Source organism: Rosa chinensis, chromosome 4 (assembly GCF_002994745.2).
Source record: "Rosa chinensis cultivar Old Blush chromosome 4, RchiOBHm-V2, whole genome shotgun sequence".
NCBI classification, from domain to species: domain Eukaryota; kingdom Viridiplantae; phylum Streptophyta; class Magnoliopsida; order Rosales; family Rosaceae; genus Rosa; species Rosa chinensis.
Genome location: NC_037091.1, coordinates 27,079,183 through 27,105,108, shown reverse-complemented (window position 1 = coordinate 27,105,108; position 25,926 = coordinate 27,079,183). Strand labels below are relative to the sequence as shown.

The following is a 25,926-nucleotide window of genomic DNA, read 5'->3' as shown; positions in this document are numbered from 1 at the left end:
TTTGATGTCATTGAGGTGAGTAAGGGTCATCATAGGCTAGGATAGGGCTGGCCCTACCCTAAATTTTAGGGCTTAGGGTGGGGCCGAGCCGGGCCTAGTCAAAGTCAACAAAATTTAGGGCCGGGTAGGGTCGGGCCGGGGCTTAAATATGCTAACCCTTACTAGCCCGAAAAGCTCGATTCGTTAGGGCCGAAAGGGCCGGCCTTCCGAATAGGGCTAAAAAGGGCCTTATTTTGTATAACCAAAAAAAAAAAAAATACATTGTATTTTTTTCCTCAAAATGTAGCTAAATGATTATATAGGTAATACAAGACTCATTGTTTTGTTGATCATATTTAACACACACACACACACACACATATAGAAATTAACTTATAACATTTATTAATTTAGTTAAGGTGGTTATATTCAATTAACTATATCTCTAAATCTATCAATATTAATTGTTGTGTAACAAGGAAAATAATAGTTAAAGAAAACAAAGCCTATGTAATAGAAAATAATAAAAATAATATATAAATTTTAGGGTAGGGCAGGGTTGGGCTTCGGTCCTACGGATCGGGGGGTTTAGGGCGGGCTTAGGGTCGAAGGGCTAAATGATGAGGCCTAGAGGTGAGGAATGGTGAGATGGATGGCCAGGAAATTTCTGGGTGCCCAGAGCAAATTTGGACAAGATAGTGAAGGAAAAAAAAAAACAAATAACATTAGAGACTCAAATTACCCATTTACCCTTTATTATATGTCAGTTAACTAACTCCGTAACGGCCAACAGTGTTTCAAGTACTAATGTTTCCTAATGTTGGATTGGGGTCCAAACTTCAGGTACCAAAATAATATTTTTTGAAGTTGAGGTACCAAAATTATTAATGGGTTAAATGTCAGATATTGTATGCATTTTTTTTTCTAAAAAAGAAAAAGAAAAATAAGCTAATTTCTACAACGTGTTTAGTAAATGGAAATCAATCTTTGTTAAAAAAAAAAAAATAGAAAAAAAAAATTAATAAAAAAAAAATTGGAGGTGACGGCGTCGTATTTCGACGGATAAGATTCTCTTGTTTATAATGAAAACAGAAAAACCCGTTGTAACCAGCAGCAGCAGCCATGGCGTCGTTGACGACGATGATAACAGTTCCGTCGAATTTCCCCTCCCTTGGACTTCCCATGGTATTTTTACCAGACTCCCAACTTTGCTTAAACTTCAACCGTTCACCTTCCAATTTCATATGCATTTCTTGTCTACTACAAATGTGTGATTCAATTGAGACGTTTTCGATTTCTTGCAGCACTTTTCTGTGAGAAAACACTGCACTTGTGTCGGTGCTTATCAAAATGCCGCCACAAAAATGGGGTCATATAGCTCTCAACATAATCTTTTCACTCGGTAAACTTTTCATACCCCCCTTTTCTAAACTTTACCTTGCAGCTTTCTTAAAGACGGACTGAGAGTTCGTACTTTGAATGCAGCAATGATAATAGTAAAAGTAATAAACTGATGTAGACGCCTTTCTGCTACTGCAAAGCTAACTGGGTTTTCTTCCTTTAACAACAACAAAGAAACAAAAAAAGAGGAGACAGAGAAACGAATTATACATGTTAATGTGGTTGTTTTCTCTGTTTTAGTGTGCATGAGATTGGTATTGCACGCTTATCCAGGCCGATATTCGCAGCCGGTTCAGGTCTGTTTATTTCTGTTAATTGTACTTTATACAAAGCCTTTAAAGTTTCCTCTCTTTCTGTTTGCTCCTGTTGTTCTCTGGTGTTCACAATTGTTAATTTGGTGTGGCAGGTCTAGAGGCATCCATTGCGGAAGAAAATGTGATAAAGTTGAAAACCACAAAGATTGTTGTCGAGTCCCAAGATGAGAATAGCATACAAGTGAGTTTGCACTGAAATCTTTAACCAGTACTTGCATTATGACCTTGAGTTAAGCCTTATGATGATAATTTGAAGTTGTTCATGAAGGCTTCCTAGGAACATCTGTCTTGTTGGTCTAGGTAAACAGAAACAGTATTCAAGTATCCAGAGAATCAGATTGAATTCTTGAAACAAGCATTATAAAGACTCTAATCAGGGCTGCAAATAAGTTCTCCTTTTCATCAAAATAATTGCCTGGTTCATTTTTATTATGTTCAGAGTGGGTTAGAGTTTTTTTTTTTTTTCATTTTTATTAATTGTTTGATTGTGTTGTGCCATTCAATTTCATTATTTATTGGGATTCTAATTGTATCTGCACTATCTTAAAAGGAGTTATGTCTGTGTTTTGCATTTACTCTGTCAGGGCTTGGGACCTTATATTGCCAGTTGTTATGATGTCCAAATGCTAGGTTAGAGTGGACGTGGCTGGGGATGAAACGCAAAAAGTTTTTGATCAGGTTTTGACAAATTTGGCACGCACAGCTCCACCAGTTCCAGGATTTCGCAGACAAAAAGGAGGTAATACAATCATGCCCCCTGCTATCATTGTTCAATTGATAGTAACCTTCTTATCCTGATGGCTCACACTTCTGGATGACTTCTACAATGGGCTCGTCTCTGTCAGTCTATGGCTCTATGCATACCCAATAAAATCTTGCAGTTGTGCAAAAATCTTTTAAGAGTAACCATCCCTTCAAAGTTGGCTATACCGTGATATTAAAAAATTCTGCTAAGGTTCTGCTCAATTTTGATATGCGTAGTACGCATTATTAACTCCAATGCATCCGGGTTTAACTCATCCATTTCTATCCGATAATGTTTCTCTTTTCTTCTTTTTCTCACAACTCTGTATGTTGGCAACTTTTAAAATTGCCAGCAGTATTAACTAAATTTTCTTTTTTCATGTGCTTTGGAGCTACTTCAGGAAAAACATCAAAGGTCAGTAGCTTTGCCCTCAGTCCATACATTGGATATTAGCATTTGATGTCTCCTCTGCATTTACTTGCTCTATGTAGTCTGCATACAATAGGTCTAATAGGATGCCATTCCTACCCTTCCAATGTATGTGTTTGATTTGTTCAAACTTTTGGTTAAAACATGTATTTCATGCAAATGGCATTATTTCTCCAGAGTATAAGTAGGCTGAACCATTCAGCTCTTATTCTATAATTGAATTTGATACCAAGGCTGTTTGTGCATCCTCCACAAGTTGAATGGGACTGTAATTGTCCAATTCAGTAGTTTAGATTTGATAAATTATTCCACTGTTCTTAGTTTGACATAGTCTCTACTCTAGCGCCATAATGAGGTGGCCATAGAGAAACTGATTTTTATTCCTTTGTATCAAACTAAGCTCTTTCCCAAAAAAAAAAAAAAAAGGAAGAACCTTATCCAAATTTCCATTTTCAGCACCTTATTTCAAAGTCCTATATCACCTTATTTTGGTATTATCATAACTTCAAAGAGAGAAAACAGTTTCATATAGTCTATCCTAATCATTTGAAACAAATTGCTTTAGTTGCACGGGAGCCTCCCCAATGAGAACCTTAGAATGAGAACTCAGTAGACTTTTATATGATCATTGGGTGAAAATTTTAAATTGCAGCTGATATTTTAAATTTTTACCCATGAAACCATGTTGATTTGAAAGTACATATTGAGTCTTTATTTAGAGGGACACCTACCTTCTTTTTTTTTTGGGTGAATCATAGATGCACCCTTTGTTGTACAAAGGCTGTTCCTTTTCTCAAATTATACTATTTTCATGTTGAAATGCAAACCTTTTTATAATGGCATGTTATCTAAGGGTTACACACTTAAAGATAAAGTGTCCAAATCTTCATGTTTACAAGCAAGGTTAGAGAATCCAACACCACTAACATTCCACATTGGGCAGAATCTATAAAATCATGAACTTGAGTTGCTTGGCTGTTTATGATTGATAAATAGACCTAGCAACATGTTAAAGTCTTTCATTTTGATTGGTGATATTGTTTCGCAGCGGTTGTGCAATTAAATTTTTTTCTGTAAGTTTATTTTCTGTGATCGTGTTCTTTGGTCACTAACCGGCAACTTCTGTCAGGTTCCAAAAAGCTTTCTCTTGGATATACTTGGTAAAGAGCGTGTCACAAAGTTTGTCATACAAGAATTAGTAAGCTCTGCTATGGCTGATTATGTAAAGCAGGCAAGTCAACATCAACTTCTTCTATATGTGTCTTTCTTTTAAAATTGTGCGACCTTTAAGAACCCAGGTCCAATTTTCAGGAAAATCTGACTGTGAAGGAAAACAAGATCAACACCACCCAATCGGCAGAAGAACTCCAATCGTTGTTCACTCCGGGGAATGAATTTGCATTTAATGCTATAGTTGAACTTGAAAAGTCAGAAATTGAAAAGCCAACCTGAATCTCTCATGGGATTGTTAAGCAGGCCCAGTAAAAAAAAAATGTGAAAGAAACTGCAGAAAACTTTTTCCGAGTGCTTAATCGGAATGTTCTTTTCATGTGGGATGGTGGAAAAGAAAATTTTGTAAATCCTTATGTACCTAATTCATATCTTTTGGATCATCTGGCGACATTAGCATATAATCACCAAAATCCTAGAGTATGGTTTTCTTGTCTTCCTCTTTCAGTGTGCCCATCGTTTCATTTGGATCAACCAAGAAGGGGAGTAGTTAGTGGTTTTTCACTTTTTTTTTTCCTGTTGTAACTGTCATAAAATATATATATATATATATATATATTTTTTTTTTTTTTTTAACTCCACCCTTTTGTATTCACATGACCCCTCAAATAAGAAGTCATTATCTTACCACGTGTTGACTCTAAATGAAAAGTTATGCGTGGTTATTTGCAGAGAAGAAAACATAGAGTTAGGGTTTGTGAGCACGACTCCAGCACCTCATGTTGTGCTGTAGATTATTCATCGAAGTGAAAATCATCATTTGCGATTAAAGTGTTGGTCTTTCGGCAAAGGCCCCAAGTATTTCTTCCGCTAAATGTGATAATTTTTTTTTTTTTTTTACGTAAAAGGCCATCAAATGCTAGTGAGTAAAAGTAGCTGATAAGACTTCTTTGCAAATGTAACTTGTGGGACAAGAAATAGAGACGCGTAAAAAGGGAAGGTAAAAGCTGCTCTCAATTGCTATAAACTTTGTTTCAATACTGGAGACTAGTAGGGAAAACTAGTTGTTCTTGGTGGTCATCATCCTCGGTACAGGTAAGGGCCCCACTATGATTGCAGTGTTGATAAGTTGATCACGACTTGTTGTATTTTGGTTAACATTTACCAACCAATGGTATATCAACACTAAGGAAGTGATTTTGACGGTCTAATTTACGACTTGCACATAAAAGTGAAATATAAGCGTGAGGATTCGTTTGTACGTTAAGCAAAGATTGCTCCAAAACCAACTCAATTACTTGATTAATGGAACAACGTTGTGCATGATTCAGATCATGTGAATACAAAAGGTCTAGACAGTGTTATGCGTGGTGTGGAAGATAGAGATACATTGTAGTGAGAGACTTTGATAAGCTTTTAGTGAGAGTCTGAAATATTCTAGCTTTGGAAGAGTTCGAGAGTGGCTAAGAATGAGTTTATGATTGAATGCTTAATTGTTTTAACTGTTTATGAGTTTTTATTATCGGGAAAATTTCACAAATGGTCACTCAACTATGATTCATTTGACACTTTGGCCATTGAAGTTTCAAATATATCACTTTGGTCACTCAACTATTACATCGTCAATTACTTAAGTCACTTTGTTAATTTTTTCCATTAAAAAAAATTATAAAAAATACTCTTTGGGTAACTTAAGTGATTGACAGTGTAATAGTTGAGTGACCAAAGTGATATATTTGAAACTTCAGTGACCAAAGTGTCGAATGAGTTATAGTTGAGTGACCATTTGTGGAATTCTCCCTTTATTTTATTTTATTTTTAAACTACTTATGGGGGTGTTGTTTGAGTTGAAATTTGTTGTTTAGTATATACAATTGCAATGTTTCTATGTGGGAACTGGGAAACAAGGGACGAAGTTGACGAGGAAGATTGAGAACTGAAAAGTCATCATTTACCAAAAAAAAAAAAAAAAAAATCCTTACCTAGTTACAAGGTTTCTCACTTGATTTGATAGACTATCATAGTGGATTCTCAATTTCTAAGGTTTTGGGTTGTTTTATCACTTTCATGTGTTAAGAATAGTAACGAGGAAGGGGGAGAAAAAGAGAAATTGTGCTTCTTGGCATGGTTTTAGGTTCTCAAAAAGACGATCCAATTTTATTATTTACCATTTCATCTTTGATTTAGCTTTGGGTTTTAAGTCTTAGACTAAAATTGCCGATGACGTTAAATCAATAAATGAACATTATGTATTTATGTTACCTTCCACACCACAACCACTTTAGTAAGCCCCAATAGTATGCATGGTAGTGGCTTAGGCAGTTAGGCCACATGCGTAGTAAGAAGGTTCGAGCAAATATATGAAGCTTTTCGTCTTTCCAAGTTTAGTTTATATTTGTATTTCTTTATTGGGCTTGAAATGCTCACACGACATGTCCCTTACTATTTTAGATATCAACAAATAATAAAATGTATTAACTATTAAGTGGAGTTTCGAAAGAGAATATTTAGTGCACCAACATACACTTATGCCAACATAAATAGACAGCTAGATAACATCAAGTATAATATAAAAAAAGATTGCATCGCTGTTTGCTAGACTTTTGCCTCCATAGTCCATGTTACAAAAAAAGAACAAAAAAAATCATCCCTTTTGTTTTTTAAAGTCTCGATCAAGTTTGAGCCCTGCCTTGTGACCAAAAAGAAAAGAGGTGGTCTTTCTAGGCAACACGTGACTTGTATTTGTTGTCCGTGTAAGACGTGTTCAGATAGAATACACGTATAGAAGGGTTGGAGCTATATAAGCGCATAATACATTTCTATGCACCGATAGTGCATTTGCACTGACGAATACACCCCCTTTTACATTCTACACACCCTTTACTTTTTTTTATTATTTCTTATCATTTCACAATATTTCTCTTCCAAAACTACCCTTCTTTCTCTCTCCTCTCTCTCCATCCACAGAACCCCAAAGGCAACCTCCCTCTCTTCGGTCAGTACAACCCCAAAGACTTCGTCATCTCCCTCCAACGCCCCAGATGACGATTCTCGTCAAGGCAGCCGCCCCTGTTGACAGCCCAAGTCCTCAACTCTGTCTTCAACACCTCCCCTGAAGTCCCAGCTTTGCAATTCAAGCAGAATCCCAACAAAAAAACCTCTGCAATAACAACTCCAGCCAAGTAACTCATCCCCATCTCTCTCACTGAGCCCATCAATCACCTCCTCACTCACTAATGGTAACAAATTCCTAACATTCTCATCTCTGTTCAACCAAACAAAACTTAAACTCGAAAAAGACCAACCCGAACTCGAATCAATCAAAGGATCCTCCTGACCCAAATCCCTGCTAGAACAGCACACACTTATAAACCCCATAATCACTCCCACCAAATTCTTCACCTCCTTCGTCACTTTCTTCTCTTTCTTAAACCCCAATTCCCTCTTAAACAAATCCAAAACAACGTCGTGTGCCAACCACACCACCTGAACGAGCAGCGCGAATCTTTTTGAGCAACAGCAGGGAGCTGAGCAAGAGGAGAGTAGCTGAAACAAGTCCTTTGCAGCGGCGATTCGGTCCAAGATGTCGCCTTTCGGGTGGTTCCGGCTCCGAAATGTCAATGCGGTGTAGACCCAGATGGATTCGAGAGGCGGGTCGACCCGAGCTTGCATTGGTTGGTAGAATTGTTGAATCAAGGGAGAGAATTTGGGGTTTTCGTTGTGGATTTCATCTACGACGGTCTGAATTGATGGGTTAGCTTAATTTGGGGTTCGGAGTTTGGTGAATTTGAGGAAGTCGTGAACTCAATTAGAGATGGAACCATGGTGAAACTGGCGGAACCATCACCGCCCTTTCGGCCTACATGGAGCCCGGCGATGCCATCATCGAGGGCAATGAGTGGTACGAGAGCACCGAGCGTCGCATCCACGAGGCCTCCGCCAAGGGCCTCCTCTAACTCGGCATGGGAGTCTCCGGCGGCGACGAGGGCGCCCGCCACGGCCCCAGTTTCATGCCCCGCGGGTTTCACCAGGCGTATTCCAACAGATGTGTTGAAGAACATCGGCGGACTTGAGTGGATTGAAGGAGGAGAGGGAGAGCGCCGAGGAGTAGACTATCCAGGCTATAGATTGCGCTCTTCTCGTGCACAAATGGGGTTTTGTGGTGTCATCGGAAAAAAATGGGTTCTGTGGATGGAGAGAGAGGAGAGAGAGAGAGAGAGAGAGAGAGAGAGAGAAGGGTAGTTTTGGAGTGAAATGATAAGAAATATTAAAAAAAGTAAAGGGTGTGTGGAATGTAAAAGGGGGTGTGTAAATTTCACCCCCCAAAAATAATCACTGCCATTCATTTGTAGGCTCGATCATCTATGTAATTCTATACATGCAAACTTTTCATTAACAGAGTTAGCTTTGCAGAAATTGAATAAAATAAAAAATAAAATAAAACCCAAGTCAAGAAGGTAAAATAGATCAAAAGAGTAAAAACCATGGTAAGTTTTGGAATTAAACCGACAGAGAGGTAGTAGAACTCTGCCACCTCTCCCATTTTTCTCTCTGCAATCGCGTTCTCTGCCTCTCTCTCTGTCGTCATCCTTGTTCTTCCTCTCGCCAAAATTGATCATCAAACACCCAAAAAACACACCAAGGAAAGCTCCAGTCATCTTCCAATTGATAGTTTTGGTGATCTGGCTATTTCGATCCTTGGCTTTCTTTCTCATTGGGTCCAATCAGGTCGCAGGCGATCCGGCTCAGACGACTCTCCATTCGGATCCACCACCACCGGCTCAGATAACTCTCCATCCATACTTTTTATCTTTGAATTGAAATTCAGAGTTGGTTTCTTTGATCTTCGGGTTTCAAGTTGAAATTGGGTTGATGGTATAGAACTGATCGAGAGGAGGAGGGAGGAAGAAAACTGAGGGCAGTAAATTTGGCTCAGTAAATTCGTTAGACAAACGGCGCGTGGTCTGCACGCGCTGTTAGCTTTTGACAGTGCGAATGCACTGCTGGTGCATGGAATACGCGCTCCCTTATGGGTTGGGTGCATTTGTGGTCAAAGAGTGCGTCGAACAAGAACAAATTCATTCATTGATTGCTTCCTCTGTCATAGCTTGAATTCTGTATTTGGTTTATATATTATTGACACGCACGGAGATGGGGAATTTGTTCGTGAAGAAACCCAAGATCACCGATGTCGATCGAGCTATTCTCTCTCTCAAGACCCAGAGACGCAAGCTCGGTCAATACCAACAACAGGTGCATATATACTTCAAATCATTCATAACTACGACACCCAGTATGAATTGGGATCGTGGGTATCTAGCAAAATTGGTCTTTCTTTTTTTGTTGGTTTTTGCGAGTAAATGAAGAATTCTGTAGGCTTATGAATTGAATTGGCATATATAGTACAATTCCTTATGTTAGCTTGTTCCAGCTTGAAGCTGTAATTGAAGCAGAAAAGCAGGCTGCAAGGGACTTGATTCGTGATAAGAAAAAGGAAAGAGCCTTACTAGCATTGAAGAAGAAAAAGGCACAAGAAGAATTATTGAAGCAAGTAGATACCTGGGTTATTAATGTTGAGCAACAAGTAAGTCTATATGACAGACCATCTCAATTTCTTTTCATCTTTTCGGGTCATCGGTACGCACACTTTCAATTCTCAGTTCTTTTGCTCAGTTTGCTGTTGCTCTGTTTTTTTTTTAGTATGATCTTATATTTTGAGAAGAAAACATGTTGATGGTTCGGTATACATTTTGGTTCAGTTGCAAGATATTGAACTATCGAGCAAGCAGAAAGCTGTATTTGAGAGTTTGAAGGCCGGTAATAATGCAATTAAAGCTATACAAAGTGAGATCAACCTTGAGGATGTTCAAAAGCTAATGGATGATACTGAGGAAGCTAAAGTTTACCAAGATGTAAGCTCCACTTTTCTGTATTATTGTTTTTCTTTGGTTACACAATCTATAATTGTGTATTCCAACTTAATTTGTCATGCTCAGTGGACAAGAGTATAGTGTGACCACTTCATCTATTATTAACTGCTCCAATACAGTCCTCGGTTTGAATTCCCAATCAACAATACTCTAAATGCCTTAATAAAAATTATTGAACATGAAAAGGATCACATATCTGCTTGCGGCTTTGTGAACTGAAATTAAGCAGCATGTCCAAAGTGGTACTGCCTTCGTTTCAGCTGATCTCCTAGTCCCCACCCTTTCATTTTCTTTCTGATGTGTATGCCAATTATTACTTGATATCTTCTTTCCTTTTTTTTTTTTTTTTTTGAGTTCTAGAATTCTGTTCTTTTTTATTTATTTTTTCCAAATGAAGAGCATGCATAATATTTGACAATGGATTTACCTCTTTTTTGAATTTTTTGTCATTATTGGTAGAAGGAGACCAAGACGAATATTATCAATTTATCTCTAGTTTAACCCGTTATATGCAGCCCTTGTTTTGAGTTTCCAAACATTTGTTGCACCTGAAATATCTTGAATTGGTTGGCTTATAAAGGATGTTGGACATGACAAGGGTCATATCTGTGCTTTGGGAAATAAATATGTGATGAACTCTTCAACTCAGTAAAAGCATGTAACAAATGTGTCTGTCGGGATTAGAGGTCCTATCTACTCTTCAACTCAGTAAACGCTTGCATTAAATGTGCCTGTCGAGATTAGAGGTCCTATCCACTTTTCATCGAAGATATGCACTTTTGTTATTTCTCTTGTGACTTTCACACCACTTGTGTACACTTCTTCAATGAATTTATTATAGCTTCTTCTTTGCTTAGCATCTTCTCCCTCTACTATTTTCTCTTCAATAAGTTCTGCCATGTTTATATGACTTTGTAGGAAATTAGTGCAATTTTGGGGGAGAAATTATCAACCGAAGATGAAGAGGAAATTTTAGCAGAATTTGACAACTTGGAAGCTCAGGTATGTACTTTTTATTTGAAATAATAGGTTTGAGTCTCTCGATCTGTTTGCATCTTGTTCTTTTTTTATTTTATTATTATCTCCATTTATCTCTTTACCAATATTACTATATTCAAGCTAATTTTTTACAATGCATAACATCTAGTTCCCCACCTTTGTTTTAAGATTAAATTTAGTTGGAGTTGTTCGGATTCAGCGGAAGTCATGCTTGAGTCTTGTCACTGTATGCTTGTCAGAAAATGCTTGTACAACAAAAAAGTTTTTTTTTCTTTTCGTTCCACATCGTTGCTGGCTTCCTTTCATATCTAAGCATATCTGTGGGGGTTCTAACATATTTTGACGATTAGAATGTATTATGGTTCTTTTCTTCCCATGTCCTCTTAGATTTCAAACTTGGATAACATACATGACTAATTGTGTAGTACCCTCAACCCTAAACCCCAACACACTAATAAGAAATTATCTTTTTTTTTGTGTGTGTGTGTGTGTGTGTTTGCTGTAGTACTAATTGTTGTTTATCCAAAGCCTAATTATACACTTCTATTGCATTGAGTTTAATTGAGATTGTTACTTGTGTGTTGCTGTACTATGTTCATGTATGTCCAACAACTCCATATCACATGATTTTATTTCATCTAAATGAGAAACTCCCATCCCGTTGTCAGATCACTGTTCAAGACCTTCCTGAAGCTCCTGCTTCGGTGCCAGGTCATCAAGATGAGAAGTTGGACCTTCCCGATGTACCAACCAAAGTACCAGTTGCACCTGATGTGGTCACAGATGATGCAAAAGATTCAGCTAAGAGTAAAGGTATCACTCTCTCTGCTCTGCAAACTGCATATTCCTTACAACTCAATTTCAGATTCTTGACACTATATTGGATTTGCAGTTATGGAGGAACCGGTGTTGGCTTGATTTGTATATAACAGTTGAATTAGCTCGCCACTTCTGAAACTATTCACAAACTTGAATTTGATCATCCCTTCTGCAACCATGCATGATATTGGTCAAAATCTTTGATTTGGATAACTTTGATAGTGTGTACCTTTACTTTTGATAGTGTGTACCTTTACTTTCGGACTTGGGTCATACAGATTTGTATTGCTCCAACCTTCATGATTTGTTTCTAAAAGTCTTAGTGATCTTACTGTGGAACTCCTCGTGTGATCTTACTGTGGATCTCCTCTTGTGATCAACCTCAACTCATATGATTACCTCTGTCAACAATGAAAAAGGAGGAGGGACACAGTTCATTGATTTCACAGTTCAAATGGTAATTGTCACTTGCTTGAGAGATGCAAATGTATCACTCACTATTGTAATGAAAAGAATGTCATTTGTCAATACCAATTTTCACCTATGGCCAGCCGGTTCAGAATCAATGAAACTGTTACCAATTTTTCACCAATGGCCGGCCATTGAAGAATCAACCATTCGAAAATTCTGATTAATACACTCAGGGGATGCAAGAGACCGCTTTAAGGTTTCTAGGTGTTCTACGGAAACTTTGACCAAACCAGGACGAAAAATTCAAGTTGAGTTTTTTGTTATTTTCTATACATTTTGAGCTACCTAGGCAAGCTAGAAAAAGTTTGGTTACCCGCAAAAATGATTCCAAGGTAGATTAGGAAACATTTTGCCCCGAGATCCTTGCAAATGAAAATGTGATTTTTCATTGTTTCTCCACAGTTTGAGCTTCTTAGTTAAACTAGGGAGATTCACAATTCAAAAAGATTCCCAGCCAGGCCAGGAAACATTTTGGGTACATTTAAAGTACAGGGATGGACTTTGGTCAAGCTTCAACTATGGTGGTTGAGTCGATCAGGCTTCAGTTTTGCCCAATGACAATTGCACATTCGCCTGCAAATTTGTCAATTATTTAAGGATGGAGGTTCCCAATTTAGTTTGGGTGAGCGTTGTTCTTTCGGGAGTATGGATGTTGTTAGTGGTGAAAAATAAATAATAATAAAATAAGAACTTCTATTGAACGGGTTCCAAAGGGTAACCCGCCAAGTTTAAGCTGTAAACAACTAAACAACGCGTTGGTAACCCGCAAACCTGACCCATTTGTCAGGCCTGATTTTAAATATTTAAAACTTGAGACTTTTCACTGTACATAAACATAGTTGGTAGACACTATTGATTATATCTACACTAGGATTATATCTACACTAATAAAATCCATAGAAACAACATCAGATATCTCAGGAAGTCGGTAGCTATTTTGAGCATGTATACCAGAGTATCAAAATAAGTTGCAAAACAAAATCCATGATGCACCTTCTGCTACTAGTGTATTCTCTAACAAGCTTGGGCATCATACTCTTCTCCAGAGTCCATACTGTAATGCAAAACTAGGAAACATGGTTATGGTTTTGTAGTTTGTTCCATAAGTAAAATGCTCTTCTTATGACTGGATCAGCAGAAAATCCTTCCGCATATGCACTAATGGCAGTCAAGAGACTCCTGAATTTCTCTCCATCATCCTGTAACCAAACCATGTAAATTAGCTGTCAAAAGATAATGGCTCATCACAATCATGAATTGTTTCATCAAAGCAGAAGAGGTATAATAAATGCATCCGTTCAACATGTATAGATTAGTTAGCAGGACCTGAAACATTGCCAAGTAGAGGATTAATCTAGGACTCAACCTGTCTGTACATTCTCAACAATAATAGCTTAACGGTTTTTGGAAACTTTACAAGTTCAAGCATTTGAAGAGATCAATGAATTTCTCAAAAGAGAAAAATATGCAATGCATTGACCCTAAACAGTGCCAAGTAGAGTGTTAATCTAGGATTCTTCACTCATCCACGTACTACAAAACTATAAAACCCCAAATGGGTTCGTCTACTAAAGTATTACTAGACTTCCTTCCAAAACAAGTAAGAAAAGTGATGTCATGTAGTCGGATAACTTTCATGGGCTTGAAGCAGGCGTATTTGAACACTCCAAAATTCTAGTTGGGAAAAGATAATAACTTTGTATAATAATCATAAATGCACGAACCTCGGGTTTTATAAATGCCAGATCTTTTGTATTGAATGGTACCATGTAGAATGGAAGATCAGAACGTAATAGTGCCTGTCATAATATAGAGCAATTACATATCAAAACAAGATTAATAGAAGTCGTAGGACACCCATCCACTAGGAGATGGGTAGTAATAAAATCCTTCAGGACACAAATGAAGTTGTAAGACACTATTAGCCAATAGAAATGACCCTGAAATAGTTAAAATATGCACAACAAAACCTTTAAATACTTAGACCATGATGCTTTTAGGGGTGACCTTTAACATGTCATCAATTAAAGTGCATTTACCCAAAAAATGCTCAACAAACCAGCAAGAGGAGAAAAAGAGGGAGGAGCGGGGAAGAGAATCCAGACAGTACCCAAAAGTCCACTCACAAGACAAGTCTCTACATAACATTGCATGTAAAGCAGCAACCAAACAAGGGTTGAAGACTTGAAGCTGATAGCTGGTTTACACGTAGCAATCTATACTTAAATATAGATTGCTTGACTATGGCTTAGTTTGGCTTGATATCTATATCAACCCAAGCACAAGCTAGTGTTCAAACTGAAAATAAAGCCTCTAAATGTTTTATAATAAAAAAAAAGGATCATTTTTGGTAAATTGAGTTGAATATAATCAAGTTAGTTGGTAGAAGTGTAGAACAGTAGAACTAAATGTTCGTGTTCAGATTGGAGAACTGTCGGGTGTCTGACAGGTGTCTGGGTCCATTGGTTGCTATTGACAGTTTGATACGGTGATACGGCAGTGACACACCATTATACTTACAGGCAATTGGGCAGTTCTTTTTGTTTTTTTTTCTTTGTTTTTTTTTTTTTTTTTGGAGAAAAAGCACAGATATTATCAGGAAAAACAAAAACACAAAAAGCAAATGCTCATCTGATTACCAAGTTCTTGCTTAATATAGCCTGTTCAGCACCTGCTATCAAGGCCTACAAGGAAAAACCAAAGGCAGCATTGTCAGTCAACTAAGAAATTTCGGAACACTTGCAATTTCTATTATGGTAAAATCTTTTACTAATCAATGGTTTTTAAGAGCAAGAAGTAATGGGCAACTACTTCTTGCTAATAGCATTACCTTTCTGATTCGTTCTTCCTCAACTTGATGCACACACTGCAACAAATTCTCCAATGAGGCTGTCCACATAAGAAAGGTTAACTATTAGCATACGAAGCAATACAGTCCCTCCATGGACCTAAGTGGGAAAGAAGTATCAAGTATATCAAACAACATATAATTAGGTGACTTACAAAAGAACATTATAACAAAAAGAAGTAGAGCACCAGAAAGACATCCCTGTATTGCTCTGATGGAAGAAAACTTATAGTGAAAAGATGTTTGGACTTTCAAACAACGTACTATACAAACAGTATAGATTTCAGAATTCAAGTTCTACTTTCATTCCATACTTTCTTGGCAATCAAACAGAGCAAAATGATCTAAAACTCTTCTTCAGTTAAAAAGAAGACTATGCATGAACGAACCACATTCAGCAGTTGAACCTTTATGAAGGACTCCCTATTGCTGGAACCATGCAAGGTTCACAGTTATAACAGTTGTAAACAGAAGACACATGGACGCACCAAATTTAGTGATGAGTTGCAGAGCATGAACGTTTCCAATTCCATCAACCCCTGCATGAATGGTTTAAGTTCTAAGATCAAAATATTGTCTTGATGCTGATGATACTGCAAGAAAATTTCTCTGAATTGTATCTCATGCCTTGAAATTCATAAAATAAGAAAACAAATATCTTGCTATAGTTACTTGTAATTCTTCAACACTAAATGTTTCATATTTGTTATACAGTCTCTTCACATAAATATTTTTTTTTCCTTATCTTTATTGGATTTTCACGAATGGAACATAAATAACCTGGAATGTTATCACATTTGTCACCAACAAGTGACATCACATCAACAAACTGAGAGGGTTGCAAGGTTCCATATTTTTTAGCAAAGTCCTCCATTCCAAACGAAACCATCCTGGGAAACCACAAAAATTATATCAGAAAATACTAGTCAACTATGATCTAATTGTGCATGTCAATGACATGTCATAATACAAGGGGTCCCACTAAAGCCACGTCAACATTTAAACAATACAATTGCAATGGTTCGACAAGATTGATTAAAATTGGTGACTACAGGGGCGCTCATGATAAAATTAGAAATGCAGGGGCACAAATGATTTAAGGTGTAAAGCTAGGGAGTTAAATGAAATGAACCCAAAACAAATACCAAATAATACAAGAAATATGATGAGAAAGTTCCTAACTTCTAACTTTCATCCTCAAGACAGCATTTGATTTTCCTGACAATAAAGTGTATGCAATAGATGTATTAATTTATACCCCACTGAAAGCATGAGTTGGAATAATCTTCAAATCAAACCAAGCCTTTATCCTAATGAAATTCTGGATGTATCCTCTTCATAAATAATTTGGAGTCCTCAATTTGAAAGCTCTCCACTGAGACCATACCCTAACTAACTCTTTTCTCCATCTCTATGCTTTCTCCTACCTATGTTCATGTTAAATTTGCCCCATTTCATTTTATCAACTCATCATCTATATTGGTTATTGAATTATCCTTCGAGCTCAAGGCTCTAAACTGAAATCAACTTGGAATTTCCCTCATCTATATTTCAAATCCAAGTCGTGCAATTATATCCTAACCAATAATACCAAATCACGGTATAACATTATAGAACTGCAATCAAGATGTAATGTCATTCAGTTTAAAAACGATAAGCACAGTCAGGAGGCTACTTATGTTAAACTAATTCAACTATTAGTACTTCAACCAAGTGAAAAATCTTCTACAGTGATCACTAAAATTCATGGTACTTTATTCCGAAGTTTATAGACAAATCAGTAGGTTGAGTGCCGAGAGGCGTTTTACTCGATTAGGATAAAATTTTGAGATAGGGCAGACTAGTCAGCCATACACCTACTAAACATTTCTTACCTTTAAGTAATCAACCCTAGATCTTATCAACAATGTAATCAACACTAAACTCTACAATACTTAATTATAAACCATGCACATTTCATAACCTTAAGAGTAATCAACCCTATACCACAAGAATGAAGGCAAAAACAATACCAACAAATTCTGTGGTTTTCTTACCCTGTCAATCAACCATAACTCTTGAAAAGGTTAAATGTTTATCTTTCATACATAACACTCTTCAGAACTTTGTTTCCTGTTAAATTTTGGATAGGAAACCTAAGACTTTGTTTCCTGTTAAATTTTGGATAGGAAACCTAAGATTTGATGAACTTTACAGAAATAAAAAAGCAAGGAGTCATTTCTCTTTTACTTATAACAAGCAAGAAACTTTTATAAAGCAGAAATAAGTACCAGGCAAGATGGAAAAGACGTTGTGAATTAACAAAAGGAAAGACAACCACTGAAAAAACCACTAGACCAGCCAAAAGACAGATGAAAAATTAACCAGAAAACAGAAAAGCAGACAAAAGCAAGAGAGCTAAAACTCAAGGGAACATGCTTAAGTTGTTTAGACAAACAAGCACAGAGATAGGTTAAGAACTTAATCATCTTCTACAGTGAATCCACATCTTCCTCTCATAAAACTTTTTAAAACACACCATGAAGGAATAGCTGGCCGCAGTTCCAAAGAAAGGAGATAACATATGCTAAAAAGTATTGCAGAAACATATTAACTAACTATAACCAAACGTGCAAAGATAAACAAAGATCTTCAAAAAGGTCCGCAAGAGCCATGAAGTAAACGTGGATAGTAAATGAGCTTGCTTACTCAAAGCCACGTGAAGCAATTCGTAGAAGACGCAATGAAGGAGATAGGATCTGAAAAAAGTCTTTGTCTGGGGAGACAACTCGTACCTGTTTAAAGTGAGAGCAACTGAATTGATAAAGCAGATTTAAATTACTCATAACTCTTTCTAATTCTTACGGTATGATGCCAATATGTCATTTCTCATAAGTCAAAAACAAAACCCCTATGAAATACATTAGTCCAAATATTCAGTATTCGCCATGGTAGCATCCCTCAGTTATGACACTAGTAAGTGTTAAGTTGCACTAACAGAACCAAATTGCAATACGAAACCAAATGACGACTTGCTTATTTTTAGAAAACTAGATCACACCTTTCTGAAATAAAAAAATAATGAATAAAAGCATTAAGCTACTCACACATTCACACCCTTAAAATTAGAAACCCAAATTTTCTTTTCCTTTTTTTTTTTGGGTACGAGAAAACCATATATCTTAGAAGTTTACAACCACCACTGTCTCAGCTGGAGCCTAGATTAATTGGGATTCCCGCTTGATGATCATTTTCTTACAAATAGAAAGGAAATACGGTAATACCATTCTTGAATTACAACCACCAAAAAAAAAAAAATCATAGGGGGAAAACAAGTATATTTTGAAAAAAAAACGCTCTCAAATATAAAAGTTGCGAATATAACCTTGTAACCATTATCAACACTCCTAACAGCCAATGTTCCAATCACATCATCAGCTTCCACACCTGGAACCTGCCTTTGAGTAGACCACAATTAATCAACAGATACCAATAAGGGCAACTAATCATACAAAGCTGTGATATAGAGCTATTACCTCAATCACCGTGATGGACATAGATTTGAGGGATGCTTTCAAGTACTGAAGTCCCTGAACAATGGTATCTGGTGTAGGGGGGCGATTGCTCTTGTATGCGGGGTATAAAGTATGACGAAAATTCATGCCTTCAATTAAAAGCAAGACAATACTATAAGAAAATCATTCTTAAAATTAAAAAATATATAGAATAAATAACAAAAAAAACTCCAATAATGAATTCTAAGAAAAGGTCAAAACTGTTAAAAGAGCAGCAATAGGGGATACAAAGAAAAATGTGACTGTAAACTGAGATGAATTGTGGAGACAGATAATCATGAGAAATGCATCTGCTAGGGCATCAAACCTCAATAAAATTCATTCATTCAACCTAATCAGAAACATGATAAAAAAAGCCTAACCAATAAATTTGTCTTATCAAAAAAAAAAAAAAAAAACAGAGAGAGAGAGATAAAAGAAAAGAAAAAAGCAAGCAAACAAATAAATTACAAAGGTAAAATGTCTTTAATTCAACATAGACAGTGGTTAGTAGCCAATCCAACTACAATCTTCAACATTATGTGACAAGGGAGGGATAGGGAGAGGAGGGAGAGCAATGTACAGTCAAAAAGAGAGAGAAGTATGTCTCCAGTTCCCCATATATAAAACCAAACTCCCCTTCAACATTCAGCATCCCCATAAGTGAAAAGGGAGAGAGGGAGAGGGAGAGGGGGAGAGAGAGATCAAAAAGCCATGTTGCATGGGAGGGCAGGGGCATGCAGATCCCCAAATGTACAAGAAAAACAACTCTGCTAAGATCGCAAGGTATACATGGATTGATACTATTATTTACATTAAGTTGTAAATTTATACTATTAAAAATGTTAGACCTTCGAACCAATTAGCAATGAGAGAGAGGTCCCAGATCTTATGTGCTGGTAATGTAAGCTCATACAGAAAGTATGCTATAAGGCATTATCAATTATATCCGATGGTCATACAAAAAACCATTTAGTGTTTGAAAAGTCACATATCTTCAAGTAATGTGCCAATTACTTAAAAAACTGAAATTTAAAAAACTGCAGCTTCAGTATTTCCAAATTTGATAAAGAATCTCAACCAAATTTCGAGAAAATTGAAAATGGAGTAAATATGTGCATGCCTAGAGATGCAAAAATGGACTCTTGACTAGTCTTCTAGATTTAATTATTTTTTTCATGATTTTTGAAGTTATTGTATCCAGGTTACATTTTTCTAGGGTTAGTACATTAGTATCTGAGTTTTCTCTTGGGGTTTATCTCTCAAGGAACTGAAAATGGCAATCTTGACTGATGAATAAAATTATTCCTAGAAATTGTTGCTTCCTTTCTCACTGCCCTCCACTATAAACCCTGATCCCTCTACCTCTCTAATCCTCTTCTCCTGTGTCCCATCCCTATTCTGTCAATCTCTAATCCACCCTTTCTTTTCTCTCCTCGCTTAACTCAATCTATTTCATCTTGGTGCTACATTGACTAGGTAACACAATTTTTAACAGAAAAATAATACCAGCATATATACTAGTCATTATGCAAGAAGTGGAACAGACAAAATGCCCCAGTAAACTTAAAAACATAACATATGCATTTAAATTTGATATTCCTGTGGGCACCAGGAAGCAATCTGGGGCCTTACTAGACCAAGGTAGGTTTTCGATGATCACAATAGTTGAATCTTAATATTTGAGAAAATTCAGCAGGATGAACATATTTTATATTTAACCAAAACCCTCACAAGGGTTGCCAGCTATCTATTACTACCTAAAACCACTGTCACTAATTTGCCGGACTGGTCTATTTTCTCAACTCCCAAATGCAAACCAAGAAAAAGATTAAAACAAATGAAGCATACCTTTTCCTCTAACACTTTCTTTGGATGAAACACTAGTTTGACCAAATGAACCTCCTGAAAAGAGAAGGTCTGTCTTATCAAAAATTGGGCTTGAGAAAACAGCTACACATACCAAAGCAGCTGACAATTCATAATTAGCCAGTCACAGGGAAGAAATGAAGATTAGAGTCAGGGGACTAACAGCACCCAACATCTTAACACTGAAGACCCAAGATTAACTAAAAACATAGGCATATGCAATAAAATAGTATATGACATAAGCACAACTAATAACTTGTGATGGAAAGGCAAACCATTAGTGAACTATTGTCAAATTAATTAAGCATATATTTTTCTGCATAATATTGAATCAACAGAGGGAACGGGGAACATAGAACTTTTAATACTCTTTTTGAAAACTTCATTACTCCAAATAGAGATTTTACCCAACAGCAATGCATGAATTGATTTCAACTAATCTGACTAATTTATTCAATGAGAGAAAATATGCAAGTCACTAAACTCCTAGATTACATAATTACATGATACATGCCTATGAATAAGATATGCCGGTACATTACTGGTTGGACCAAAAGATGCTAGTTTAGCATAATGCTCTAGACACTGTCCACGAGTTGATGAATTACTGTACATGATAGAGCCAACACGCAGTAAAATTAAATCATACGTTGCATCTGATTCAACAGATCTAACATAAATATGCTGCCTAAAAGGACAACCTTTAATATTCCAACTTTAATATCAATAATCATTCCACTAGATTCTAGAGGCAATTTCTCAAGCACTTCTCATACTATACCAATAAAAATAGATCCAACAATAATCACAGAGCATTAAAGCAATCACAAGGACAACTGATAAATCATTTATAAAAACTTCCCCCTTTTTTTTGGGTCTAAATGATGCATAAAAGTATAATCAGATATTAGTGCAAATGTTTGTGAGCATGAAAGATGGAGAGCTAGTGTGAAGAATGTCCCAACAAGAGCAACCTTGAGAACTTAATAAGTAGCAACAAATCTTGATAGAGATATGGAAAGAAATTAAAAATTTTGAATAGCTCTGTTAAGATGGAAATACAGAAACGTACCCATCAGTAAAGACAGATGGATGGGTTTTGAAATTTGAACCACTTATCTACCATCAAATTAAAGAAAAAGTAAAGCCTTAGTACAATGTTGCAGATATTCACTAATTACTCAGTTCATGACCTTGGACTGAATGATATGGGCATCCTCTCCCATTGGAATTAGATTACATCACCATGAGCTTTCCTAAATGCACTGAAAGAATACGTAAGAGCTTAGAACTTACATTTAGGAAGGGCCATGGTGAACTACTCACCAAGTCAAACATTAGTAGATAGACTCAAAGGAGCTCCTACTGGTTAAGTTTAAGTATATTCCAGTGACAATTGGAATTCAATGGATTTGATGCCCATAAGGTTGATTCCCTCATCCATCCTTGATCATTTCAATCTAATTCTTTCAGTTCTTGGCCAGATAACTTATTGTCTAAACTTCACTTATATGGGAAAGATCTAAAATAAATTTGGAGAAAAAGAAGATAAAAAGTGGTTCCTTTGAGAAAAAAGACAATTACATTTTACCCAAATCCTTGGCACTAAAACGAACATCATTAAACAAAATGCATTACATTAAATACACAACACAAACATCCTATAATCCTTTCTCCAACCATGCAGCTATGAAACCAACAGTCTACTGCTGTCTGAAACAAATGTAAGCTTTTATCTTTTCTAAGAAACAGAATTTTAATGGTTCAAAAGAAAATTTACAAACTGGACAAGACATCCAATGAGAAGAACGCCTCAAAACAACAAGCAAAATCAACTGATATACCTAGCAAAAGTGCAAGAGAAATAAATACAACATAAGTGACCCTAGGAGGTATATGAATAGATCATTTTCTTCAAACTCCACAAGCAAAACCAAAAATTCTAGGATGTCTAAAGCATTTGAAGAGCTAAAGAGTGATAAAATGTACATCATTTAAAGTATATCTTTCATTAAAAAAAAATCAATTACAGAAGGAAGAGGTTAACAGATTCATATCCCACCATCATGGTCAAACACCACCTGCATAAAAACAAAGAACAGAAACATATAAGCAGTTGTAACAAATTTAAAAAAAAAAATAAATAAGGAGGGTGAAATTGGCACCCCCTTTTCACAAACTACACCCTCCTCCATGCACATATCCGTTGGAAAATTACTAATGGAGGGGGGTGTGGTTTGTAAAAGAGGGGGTGCAAATTTCAATCCCCATAAATAAATAAATAAAAACCAAGCAAACTCCCAAAAAAAAATTAACATTTAGGGGGTGTATGATATTATCATATATTGAAGGAGGACCGAGCAAGAAAAAATGGTTGCGTATCCTAACTATTAAAGATAATTATTTAGTACAATCAGTACTGCATCTTATATGATCCATCTTATATGACAACAGAGCATTCAAAACCACAAAAGTAGGAATCATACACAAGTGGATGAAGAATGAGGGGTAAATTCAGGATTTAATTTTAGATAATTTGGATTAGGAGCTAATTAATAGGATTAGGGATTTTGGTACAGATTTCGGTTATTTTTAGACTGAACTGACAAATAATAGGGATTTTGGTATATATTTCGGTTATTTTCAGACTGACCTGACAAATGATAGGGATTTCTAATGTAGCACTATTGTTTCTCTCTCTTCCCTATCAATTCTGCATAACTAGTCTTCTGTATTTTGAATAACCAAATTAGAATAGAACCAATAAGGAAGAAAAAGGCAAGATGGCCAATTAAGACTAGCAGGAAGAAGCATAGTGCGTGCATATAAATCTATGAATCAAACAGAATAATAATATTATGTGTGATACACACAGAATGGAAAAAAATCATACCGCCACATGGGAAGGAACAAACTGTAGCACATCAATTATCTGCAAGGAAATCCAGAATAAAAGAAAAGGCCTTAGACCACAAAATTACAGATTTCTTATAGAATTTCTATATTATTCTTATATAAAACATAGTATGTCTGGAAAATAAAAGAAAGTCCAGTTCATGTGCTTATTAGAGTAGAAATTAGATACAAACTTACTGAATAAGACAGACAACTAAAAATCTACATAAACAAACCAAGTTACAGTCCAAAAAAGAACTAGACCAACAAAGTGTCCACAACTAAAAAATAAAAAAAAAACACTGTTTATTATTATTATTATTCTTGGAACACGGTTTCTATATGCAGGGTCAAAGAACAGACTAACATAATGTCAAAGAACAGACTAACATAATGAAACTTGACTTAGCAAACATATGTTCACAGAAAAAAAAAATACTCTTCTACTGAATCAATAATCTACAAGAGAAGATAACTTTCACAAACATATGCATTTGCATCAGGAAAGAATAATTCCACTTGGTTGAAAACAAACAAATAAAAACAACAAACTACAAGACTCCTAATGGTATAATACTGCAGATAAGGAGGCCACATGCATCCAAAATATGTTCAGTGCACTTTGGAAGATTTCAGTCCTCTGTATAAGCATCACTTACAAGAGAAAGCGCTGTAAATATGGTCAGCACCCAATCTCCATTTCCATCAGCATGTGTCAGATGGCCATGGTGTAACTTGGCTACTCTCATCAAGAGAAATAAAACAATGATTAGTAGTGCTATTTATCAAACAGAAAAGAAAAGCAGATAATGGAATTCAAATTAGATAAATTTACAATATGCTCTATAATTGAAAGTAACTCGAAACCTATGGAAGCAAACTCTCATACAAAAGGAAATTTTAAGAATGCGGTGCCTCTTTGAATCAATTCTAGACAACTCGAGAAAAAACAAATCAGAGACATGATATTATTTGTCAGAGATATCCTAAAGCTTCAAGTTATCTGAGCGAAGTTGCAGACAATAATCCAATAACTAACTTGAAGTATTCTATATTTGAAATCATTCTATCAGTGGATTAAATATCCTCAAAACTAAAAGTTCAAACCACTCTACTTTGGATATTCCAATCAACAGGATAAACGAGACGAGAATCCAGTTCCAGAAAATCAAAAGATATGCATAATTTACCGAGAAGCTTGTAGTATGATCTATAGATGATGGATGTGCCGTCAATGAGCATTACTCTACCATTTGAAGGGTTACTATATACAATTTTCTCTTCACGCTTCCCTGAATCAACCAGCAAATCTCCATTGTCATGAACAAGTCCGGGTAATGCAGAGTGAACACTGGTGGCTAGATTACAATGTCCCTAAAATCAATAAAAAAAAAAAGAATCAGAAATTCATACTAACTCGTTGGGAGGCAAAACCCTAAATTTCACACACTGACTTGCCTGAGATAATGAATTGTTGATTTGTGGGGGTATAGATAATACCTTTGCGGATGTTATAGGAGAAAAATGGAGACAAGTGAGCTTGTTGGGAGTGCGCAAGTGGTGCCCGAGCCTCTTGTGAGCTCCTGGGCCAAACAACTTGAAGCTTCTCCAAAGGGATTGAAAGTGAAGCAGCGAAGAGAAAGAGCAGGCCATAAATAAGATATGAACCATCTCACACTCGCTCGCTCTCCATTCTCCAATGTCCGACAACAGCACAAGCTCTATCCCCCCGCCCAAATGAAATTTACACGACGCCGCACGCTTTAACTTGCCACCAAATAAGATAATACTACGGTTTTTTTTTTTTTTTTGGGTTGAAAACGGGCATGGGTCTCCCGTTCGGTTGGAGATATAGTTCTCCTCCCTACATTATTATTTATACTATTTTGAGAGTATAACGAGGGGGACATAGAGTCTAAACCTCGTGTTGGAATACATTCATACTCAATCAAGACATCCTGAATAATATCAGGAGTGTCATCTACCCAAAACTCATCCAACATGGATGTGCTAGCAAGGTGTGCAAGTTCATTTGCTTCACGAAAGACATGTCTAAGGGAGATAAAATTAAAAACTTGTGAATAGTACTTACAATGCTTAAAATAGCACAAACCTCAGACAAGTCATCTCCATCACTAGCCAGGGTAGTCATTACTATAGCACTATCACTTTCAATCTCCACTTCACTCCATTGTTGATGTATGGCTATAAGTAGACCGGCTATGCATTGCCTCGGCCTCTACATGCAACGCAGAGCTTGCAAATGGAACATGCCTAGACAACGTCGCAGCACAGCGTCCCCATTCATCTCTGGCTATAACTCCCACTCATCCTTTCCCGGTTTTTAACCTATAGGAAAATGTTTTTTAAATCTAATTTTAACAAAATTATTGGTCTAAATACTTGTTACTACCTCGTACTTTAGGTTTAAAATCGATTCAGTCTCTGGACTTCCAATTTCATCGAAAATACTCTTGCACTATTATTTATTATCCACTAGCTCATTTCGTTTGTAATTCTTGAA

At 36.3% G+C, this 25,926-nt stretch overlaps 3 protein-coding genes across 5 annotated transcripts; 2 read left to right on the top strand and 1 right to left on the bottom strand.

Annotated features, from left to right (window-relative positions):
* The first annotated feature begins 1,044 nt into the window (after nt 1-1,044).
* LOC112200163 lies at nt 1,045-4,535 on the top strand. The gene is made up of 8 exons (XM_024341180.2): nt 1,045-1,164; nt 1,284-1,381; nt 1,621-1,676; nt 1,787-1,875; nt 2,325-2,433; nt 2,840-2,853; nt 3,998-4,099; nt 4,180-4,535. The coding sequence occupies exons 1-8, from the start codon at nt 1,102-1,104 to the stop codon at nt 4,318-4,320; spliced, it is 672 nt and encodes a 223-aa protein (XP_024196948.1). The 5' UTR covers nt 1,045-1,101; the 3' UTR covers nt 4,321-4,535.
* Nucleotides 4,536-8,577: 4,042 nt separating this feature from the next.
* On the top strand, nt 8,578-12,127 carry LOC112200164 (vacuolar protein sorting-associated protein 20 homolog 2). Its single transcript, XM_024341181.2, has 6 exons — nt 8,578-9,291; nt 9,470-9,622; nt 9,798-9,950; nt 10,887-10,970; nt 11,636-11,780; nt 11,860-12,127. The coding sequence occupies exons 1-6, from the start codon at nt 9,190-9,192 to the stop codon at nt 11,883-11,885; spliced, it is 663 nt and encodes a 220-aa protein (XP_024196949.1). The 5' UTR covers nt 8,578-9,189; the 3' UTR covers nt 11,886-12,127.
* Nucleotides 12,128-13,012: 885 nt separating this feature from the next.
* Nucleotides 13,013-25,182, bottom strand: LOC112198540 (flap endonuclease Xni). 3 transcript variants are annotated; one of them, XM_040518587.1, is made up of 15 exons: nt 24,903-25,182; nt 24,653-24,776; nt 24,062-24,141; nt 23,401-23,439; nt 22,570-22,588; nt 20,490-20,543; nt 18,621-18,748; nt 18,470-18,538; nt 17,794-17,879; nt 15,886-15,995; nt 15,594-15,644; nt 15,088-15,146; nt 14,897-14,941; nt 13,982-14,056; nt 13,013-13,456 (listed from the first exon to the last, which is right to left on the bottom strand). In XM_040518587.1, the coding sequence occupies exons 1-15, from the start codon at nt 25,071-25,073 to the stop codon at nt 13,325-13,327; spliced, it is 1,242 nt and encodes a 413-aa protein (XP_040374521.1). In that variant the 5' UTR covers nt 25,074-25,182; the 3' UTR covers nt 13,013-13,324. The 3 variants fall into 3 exon arrangements, with proteins under 3 accessions (XP_040374521.1, XP_024195452.1, XP_040374520.1); XM_024339684.2 differs by having other exon boundaries at nt 24,593-24,776; nt 24,903-25,179; XM_040518586.1 differs by lacking the exon at nt 20,490-20,543 and having other exon boundaries at nt 24,593-24,776; nt 24,903-25,180.
* Nucleotides 25,183-25,926: the final 744 nt, after the last annotated feature.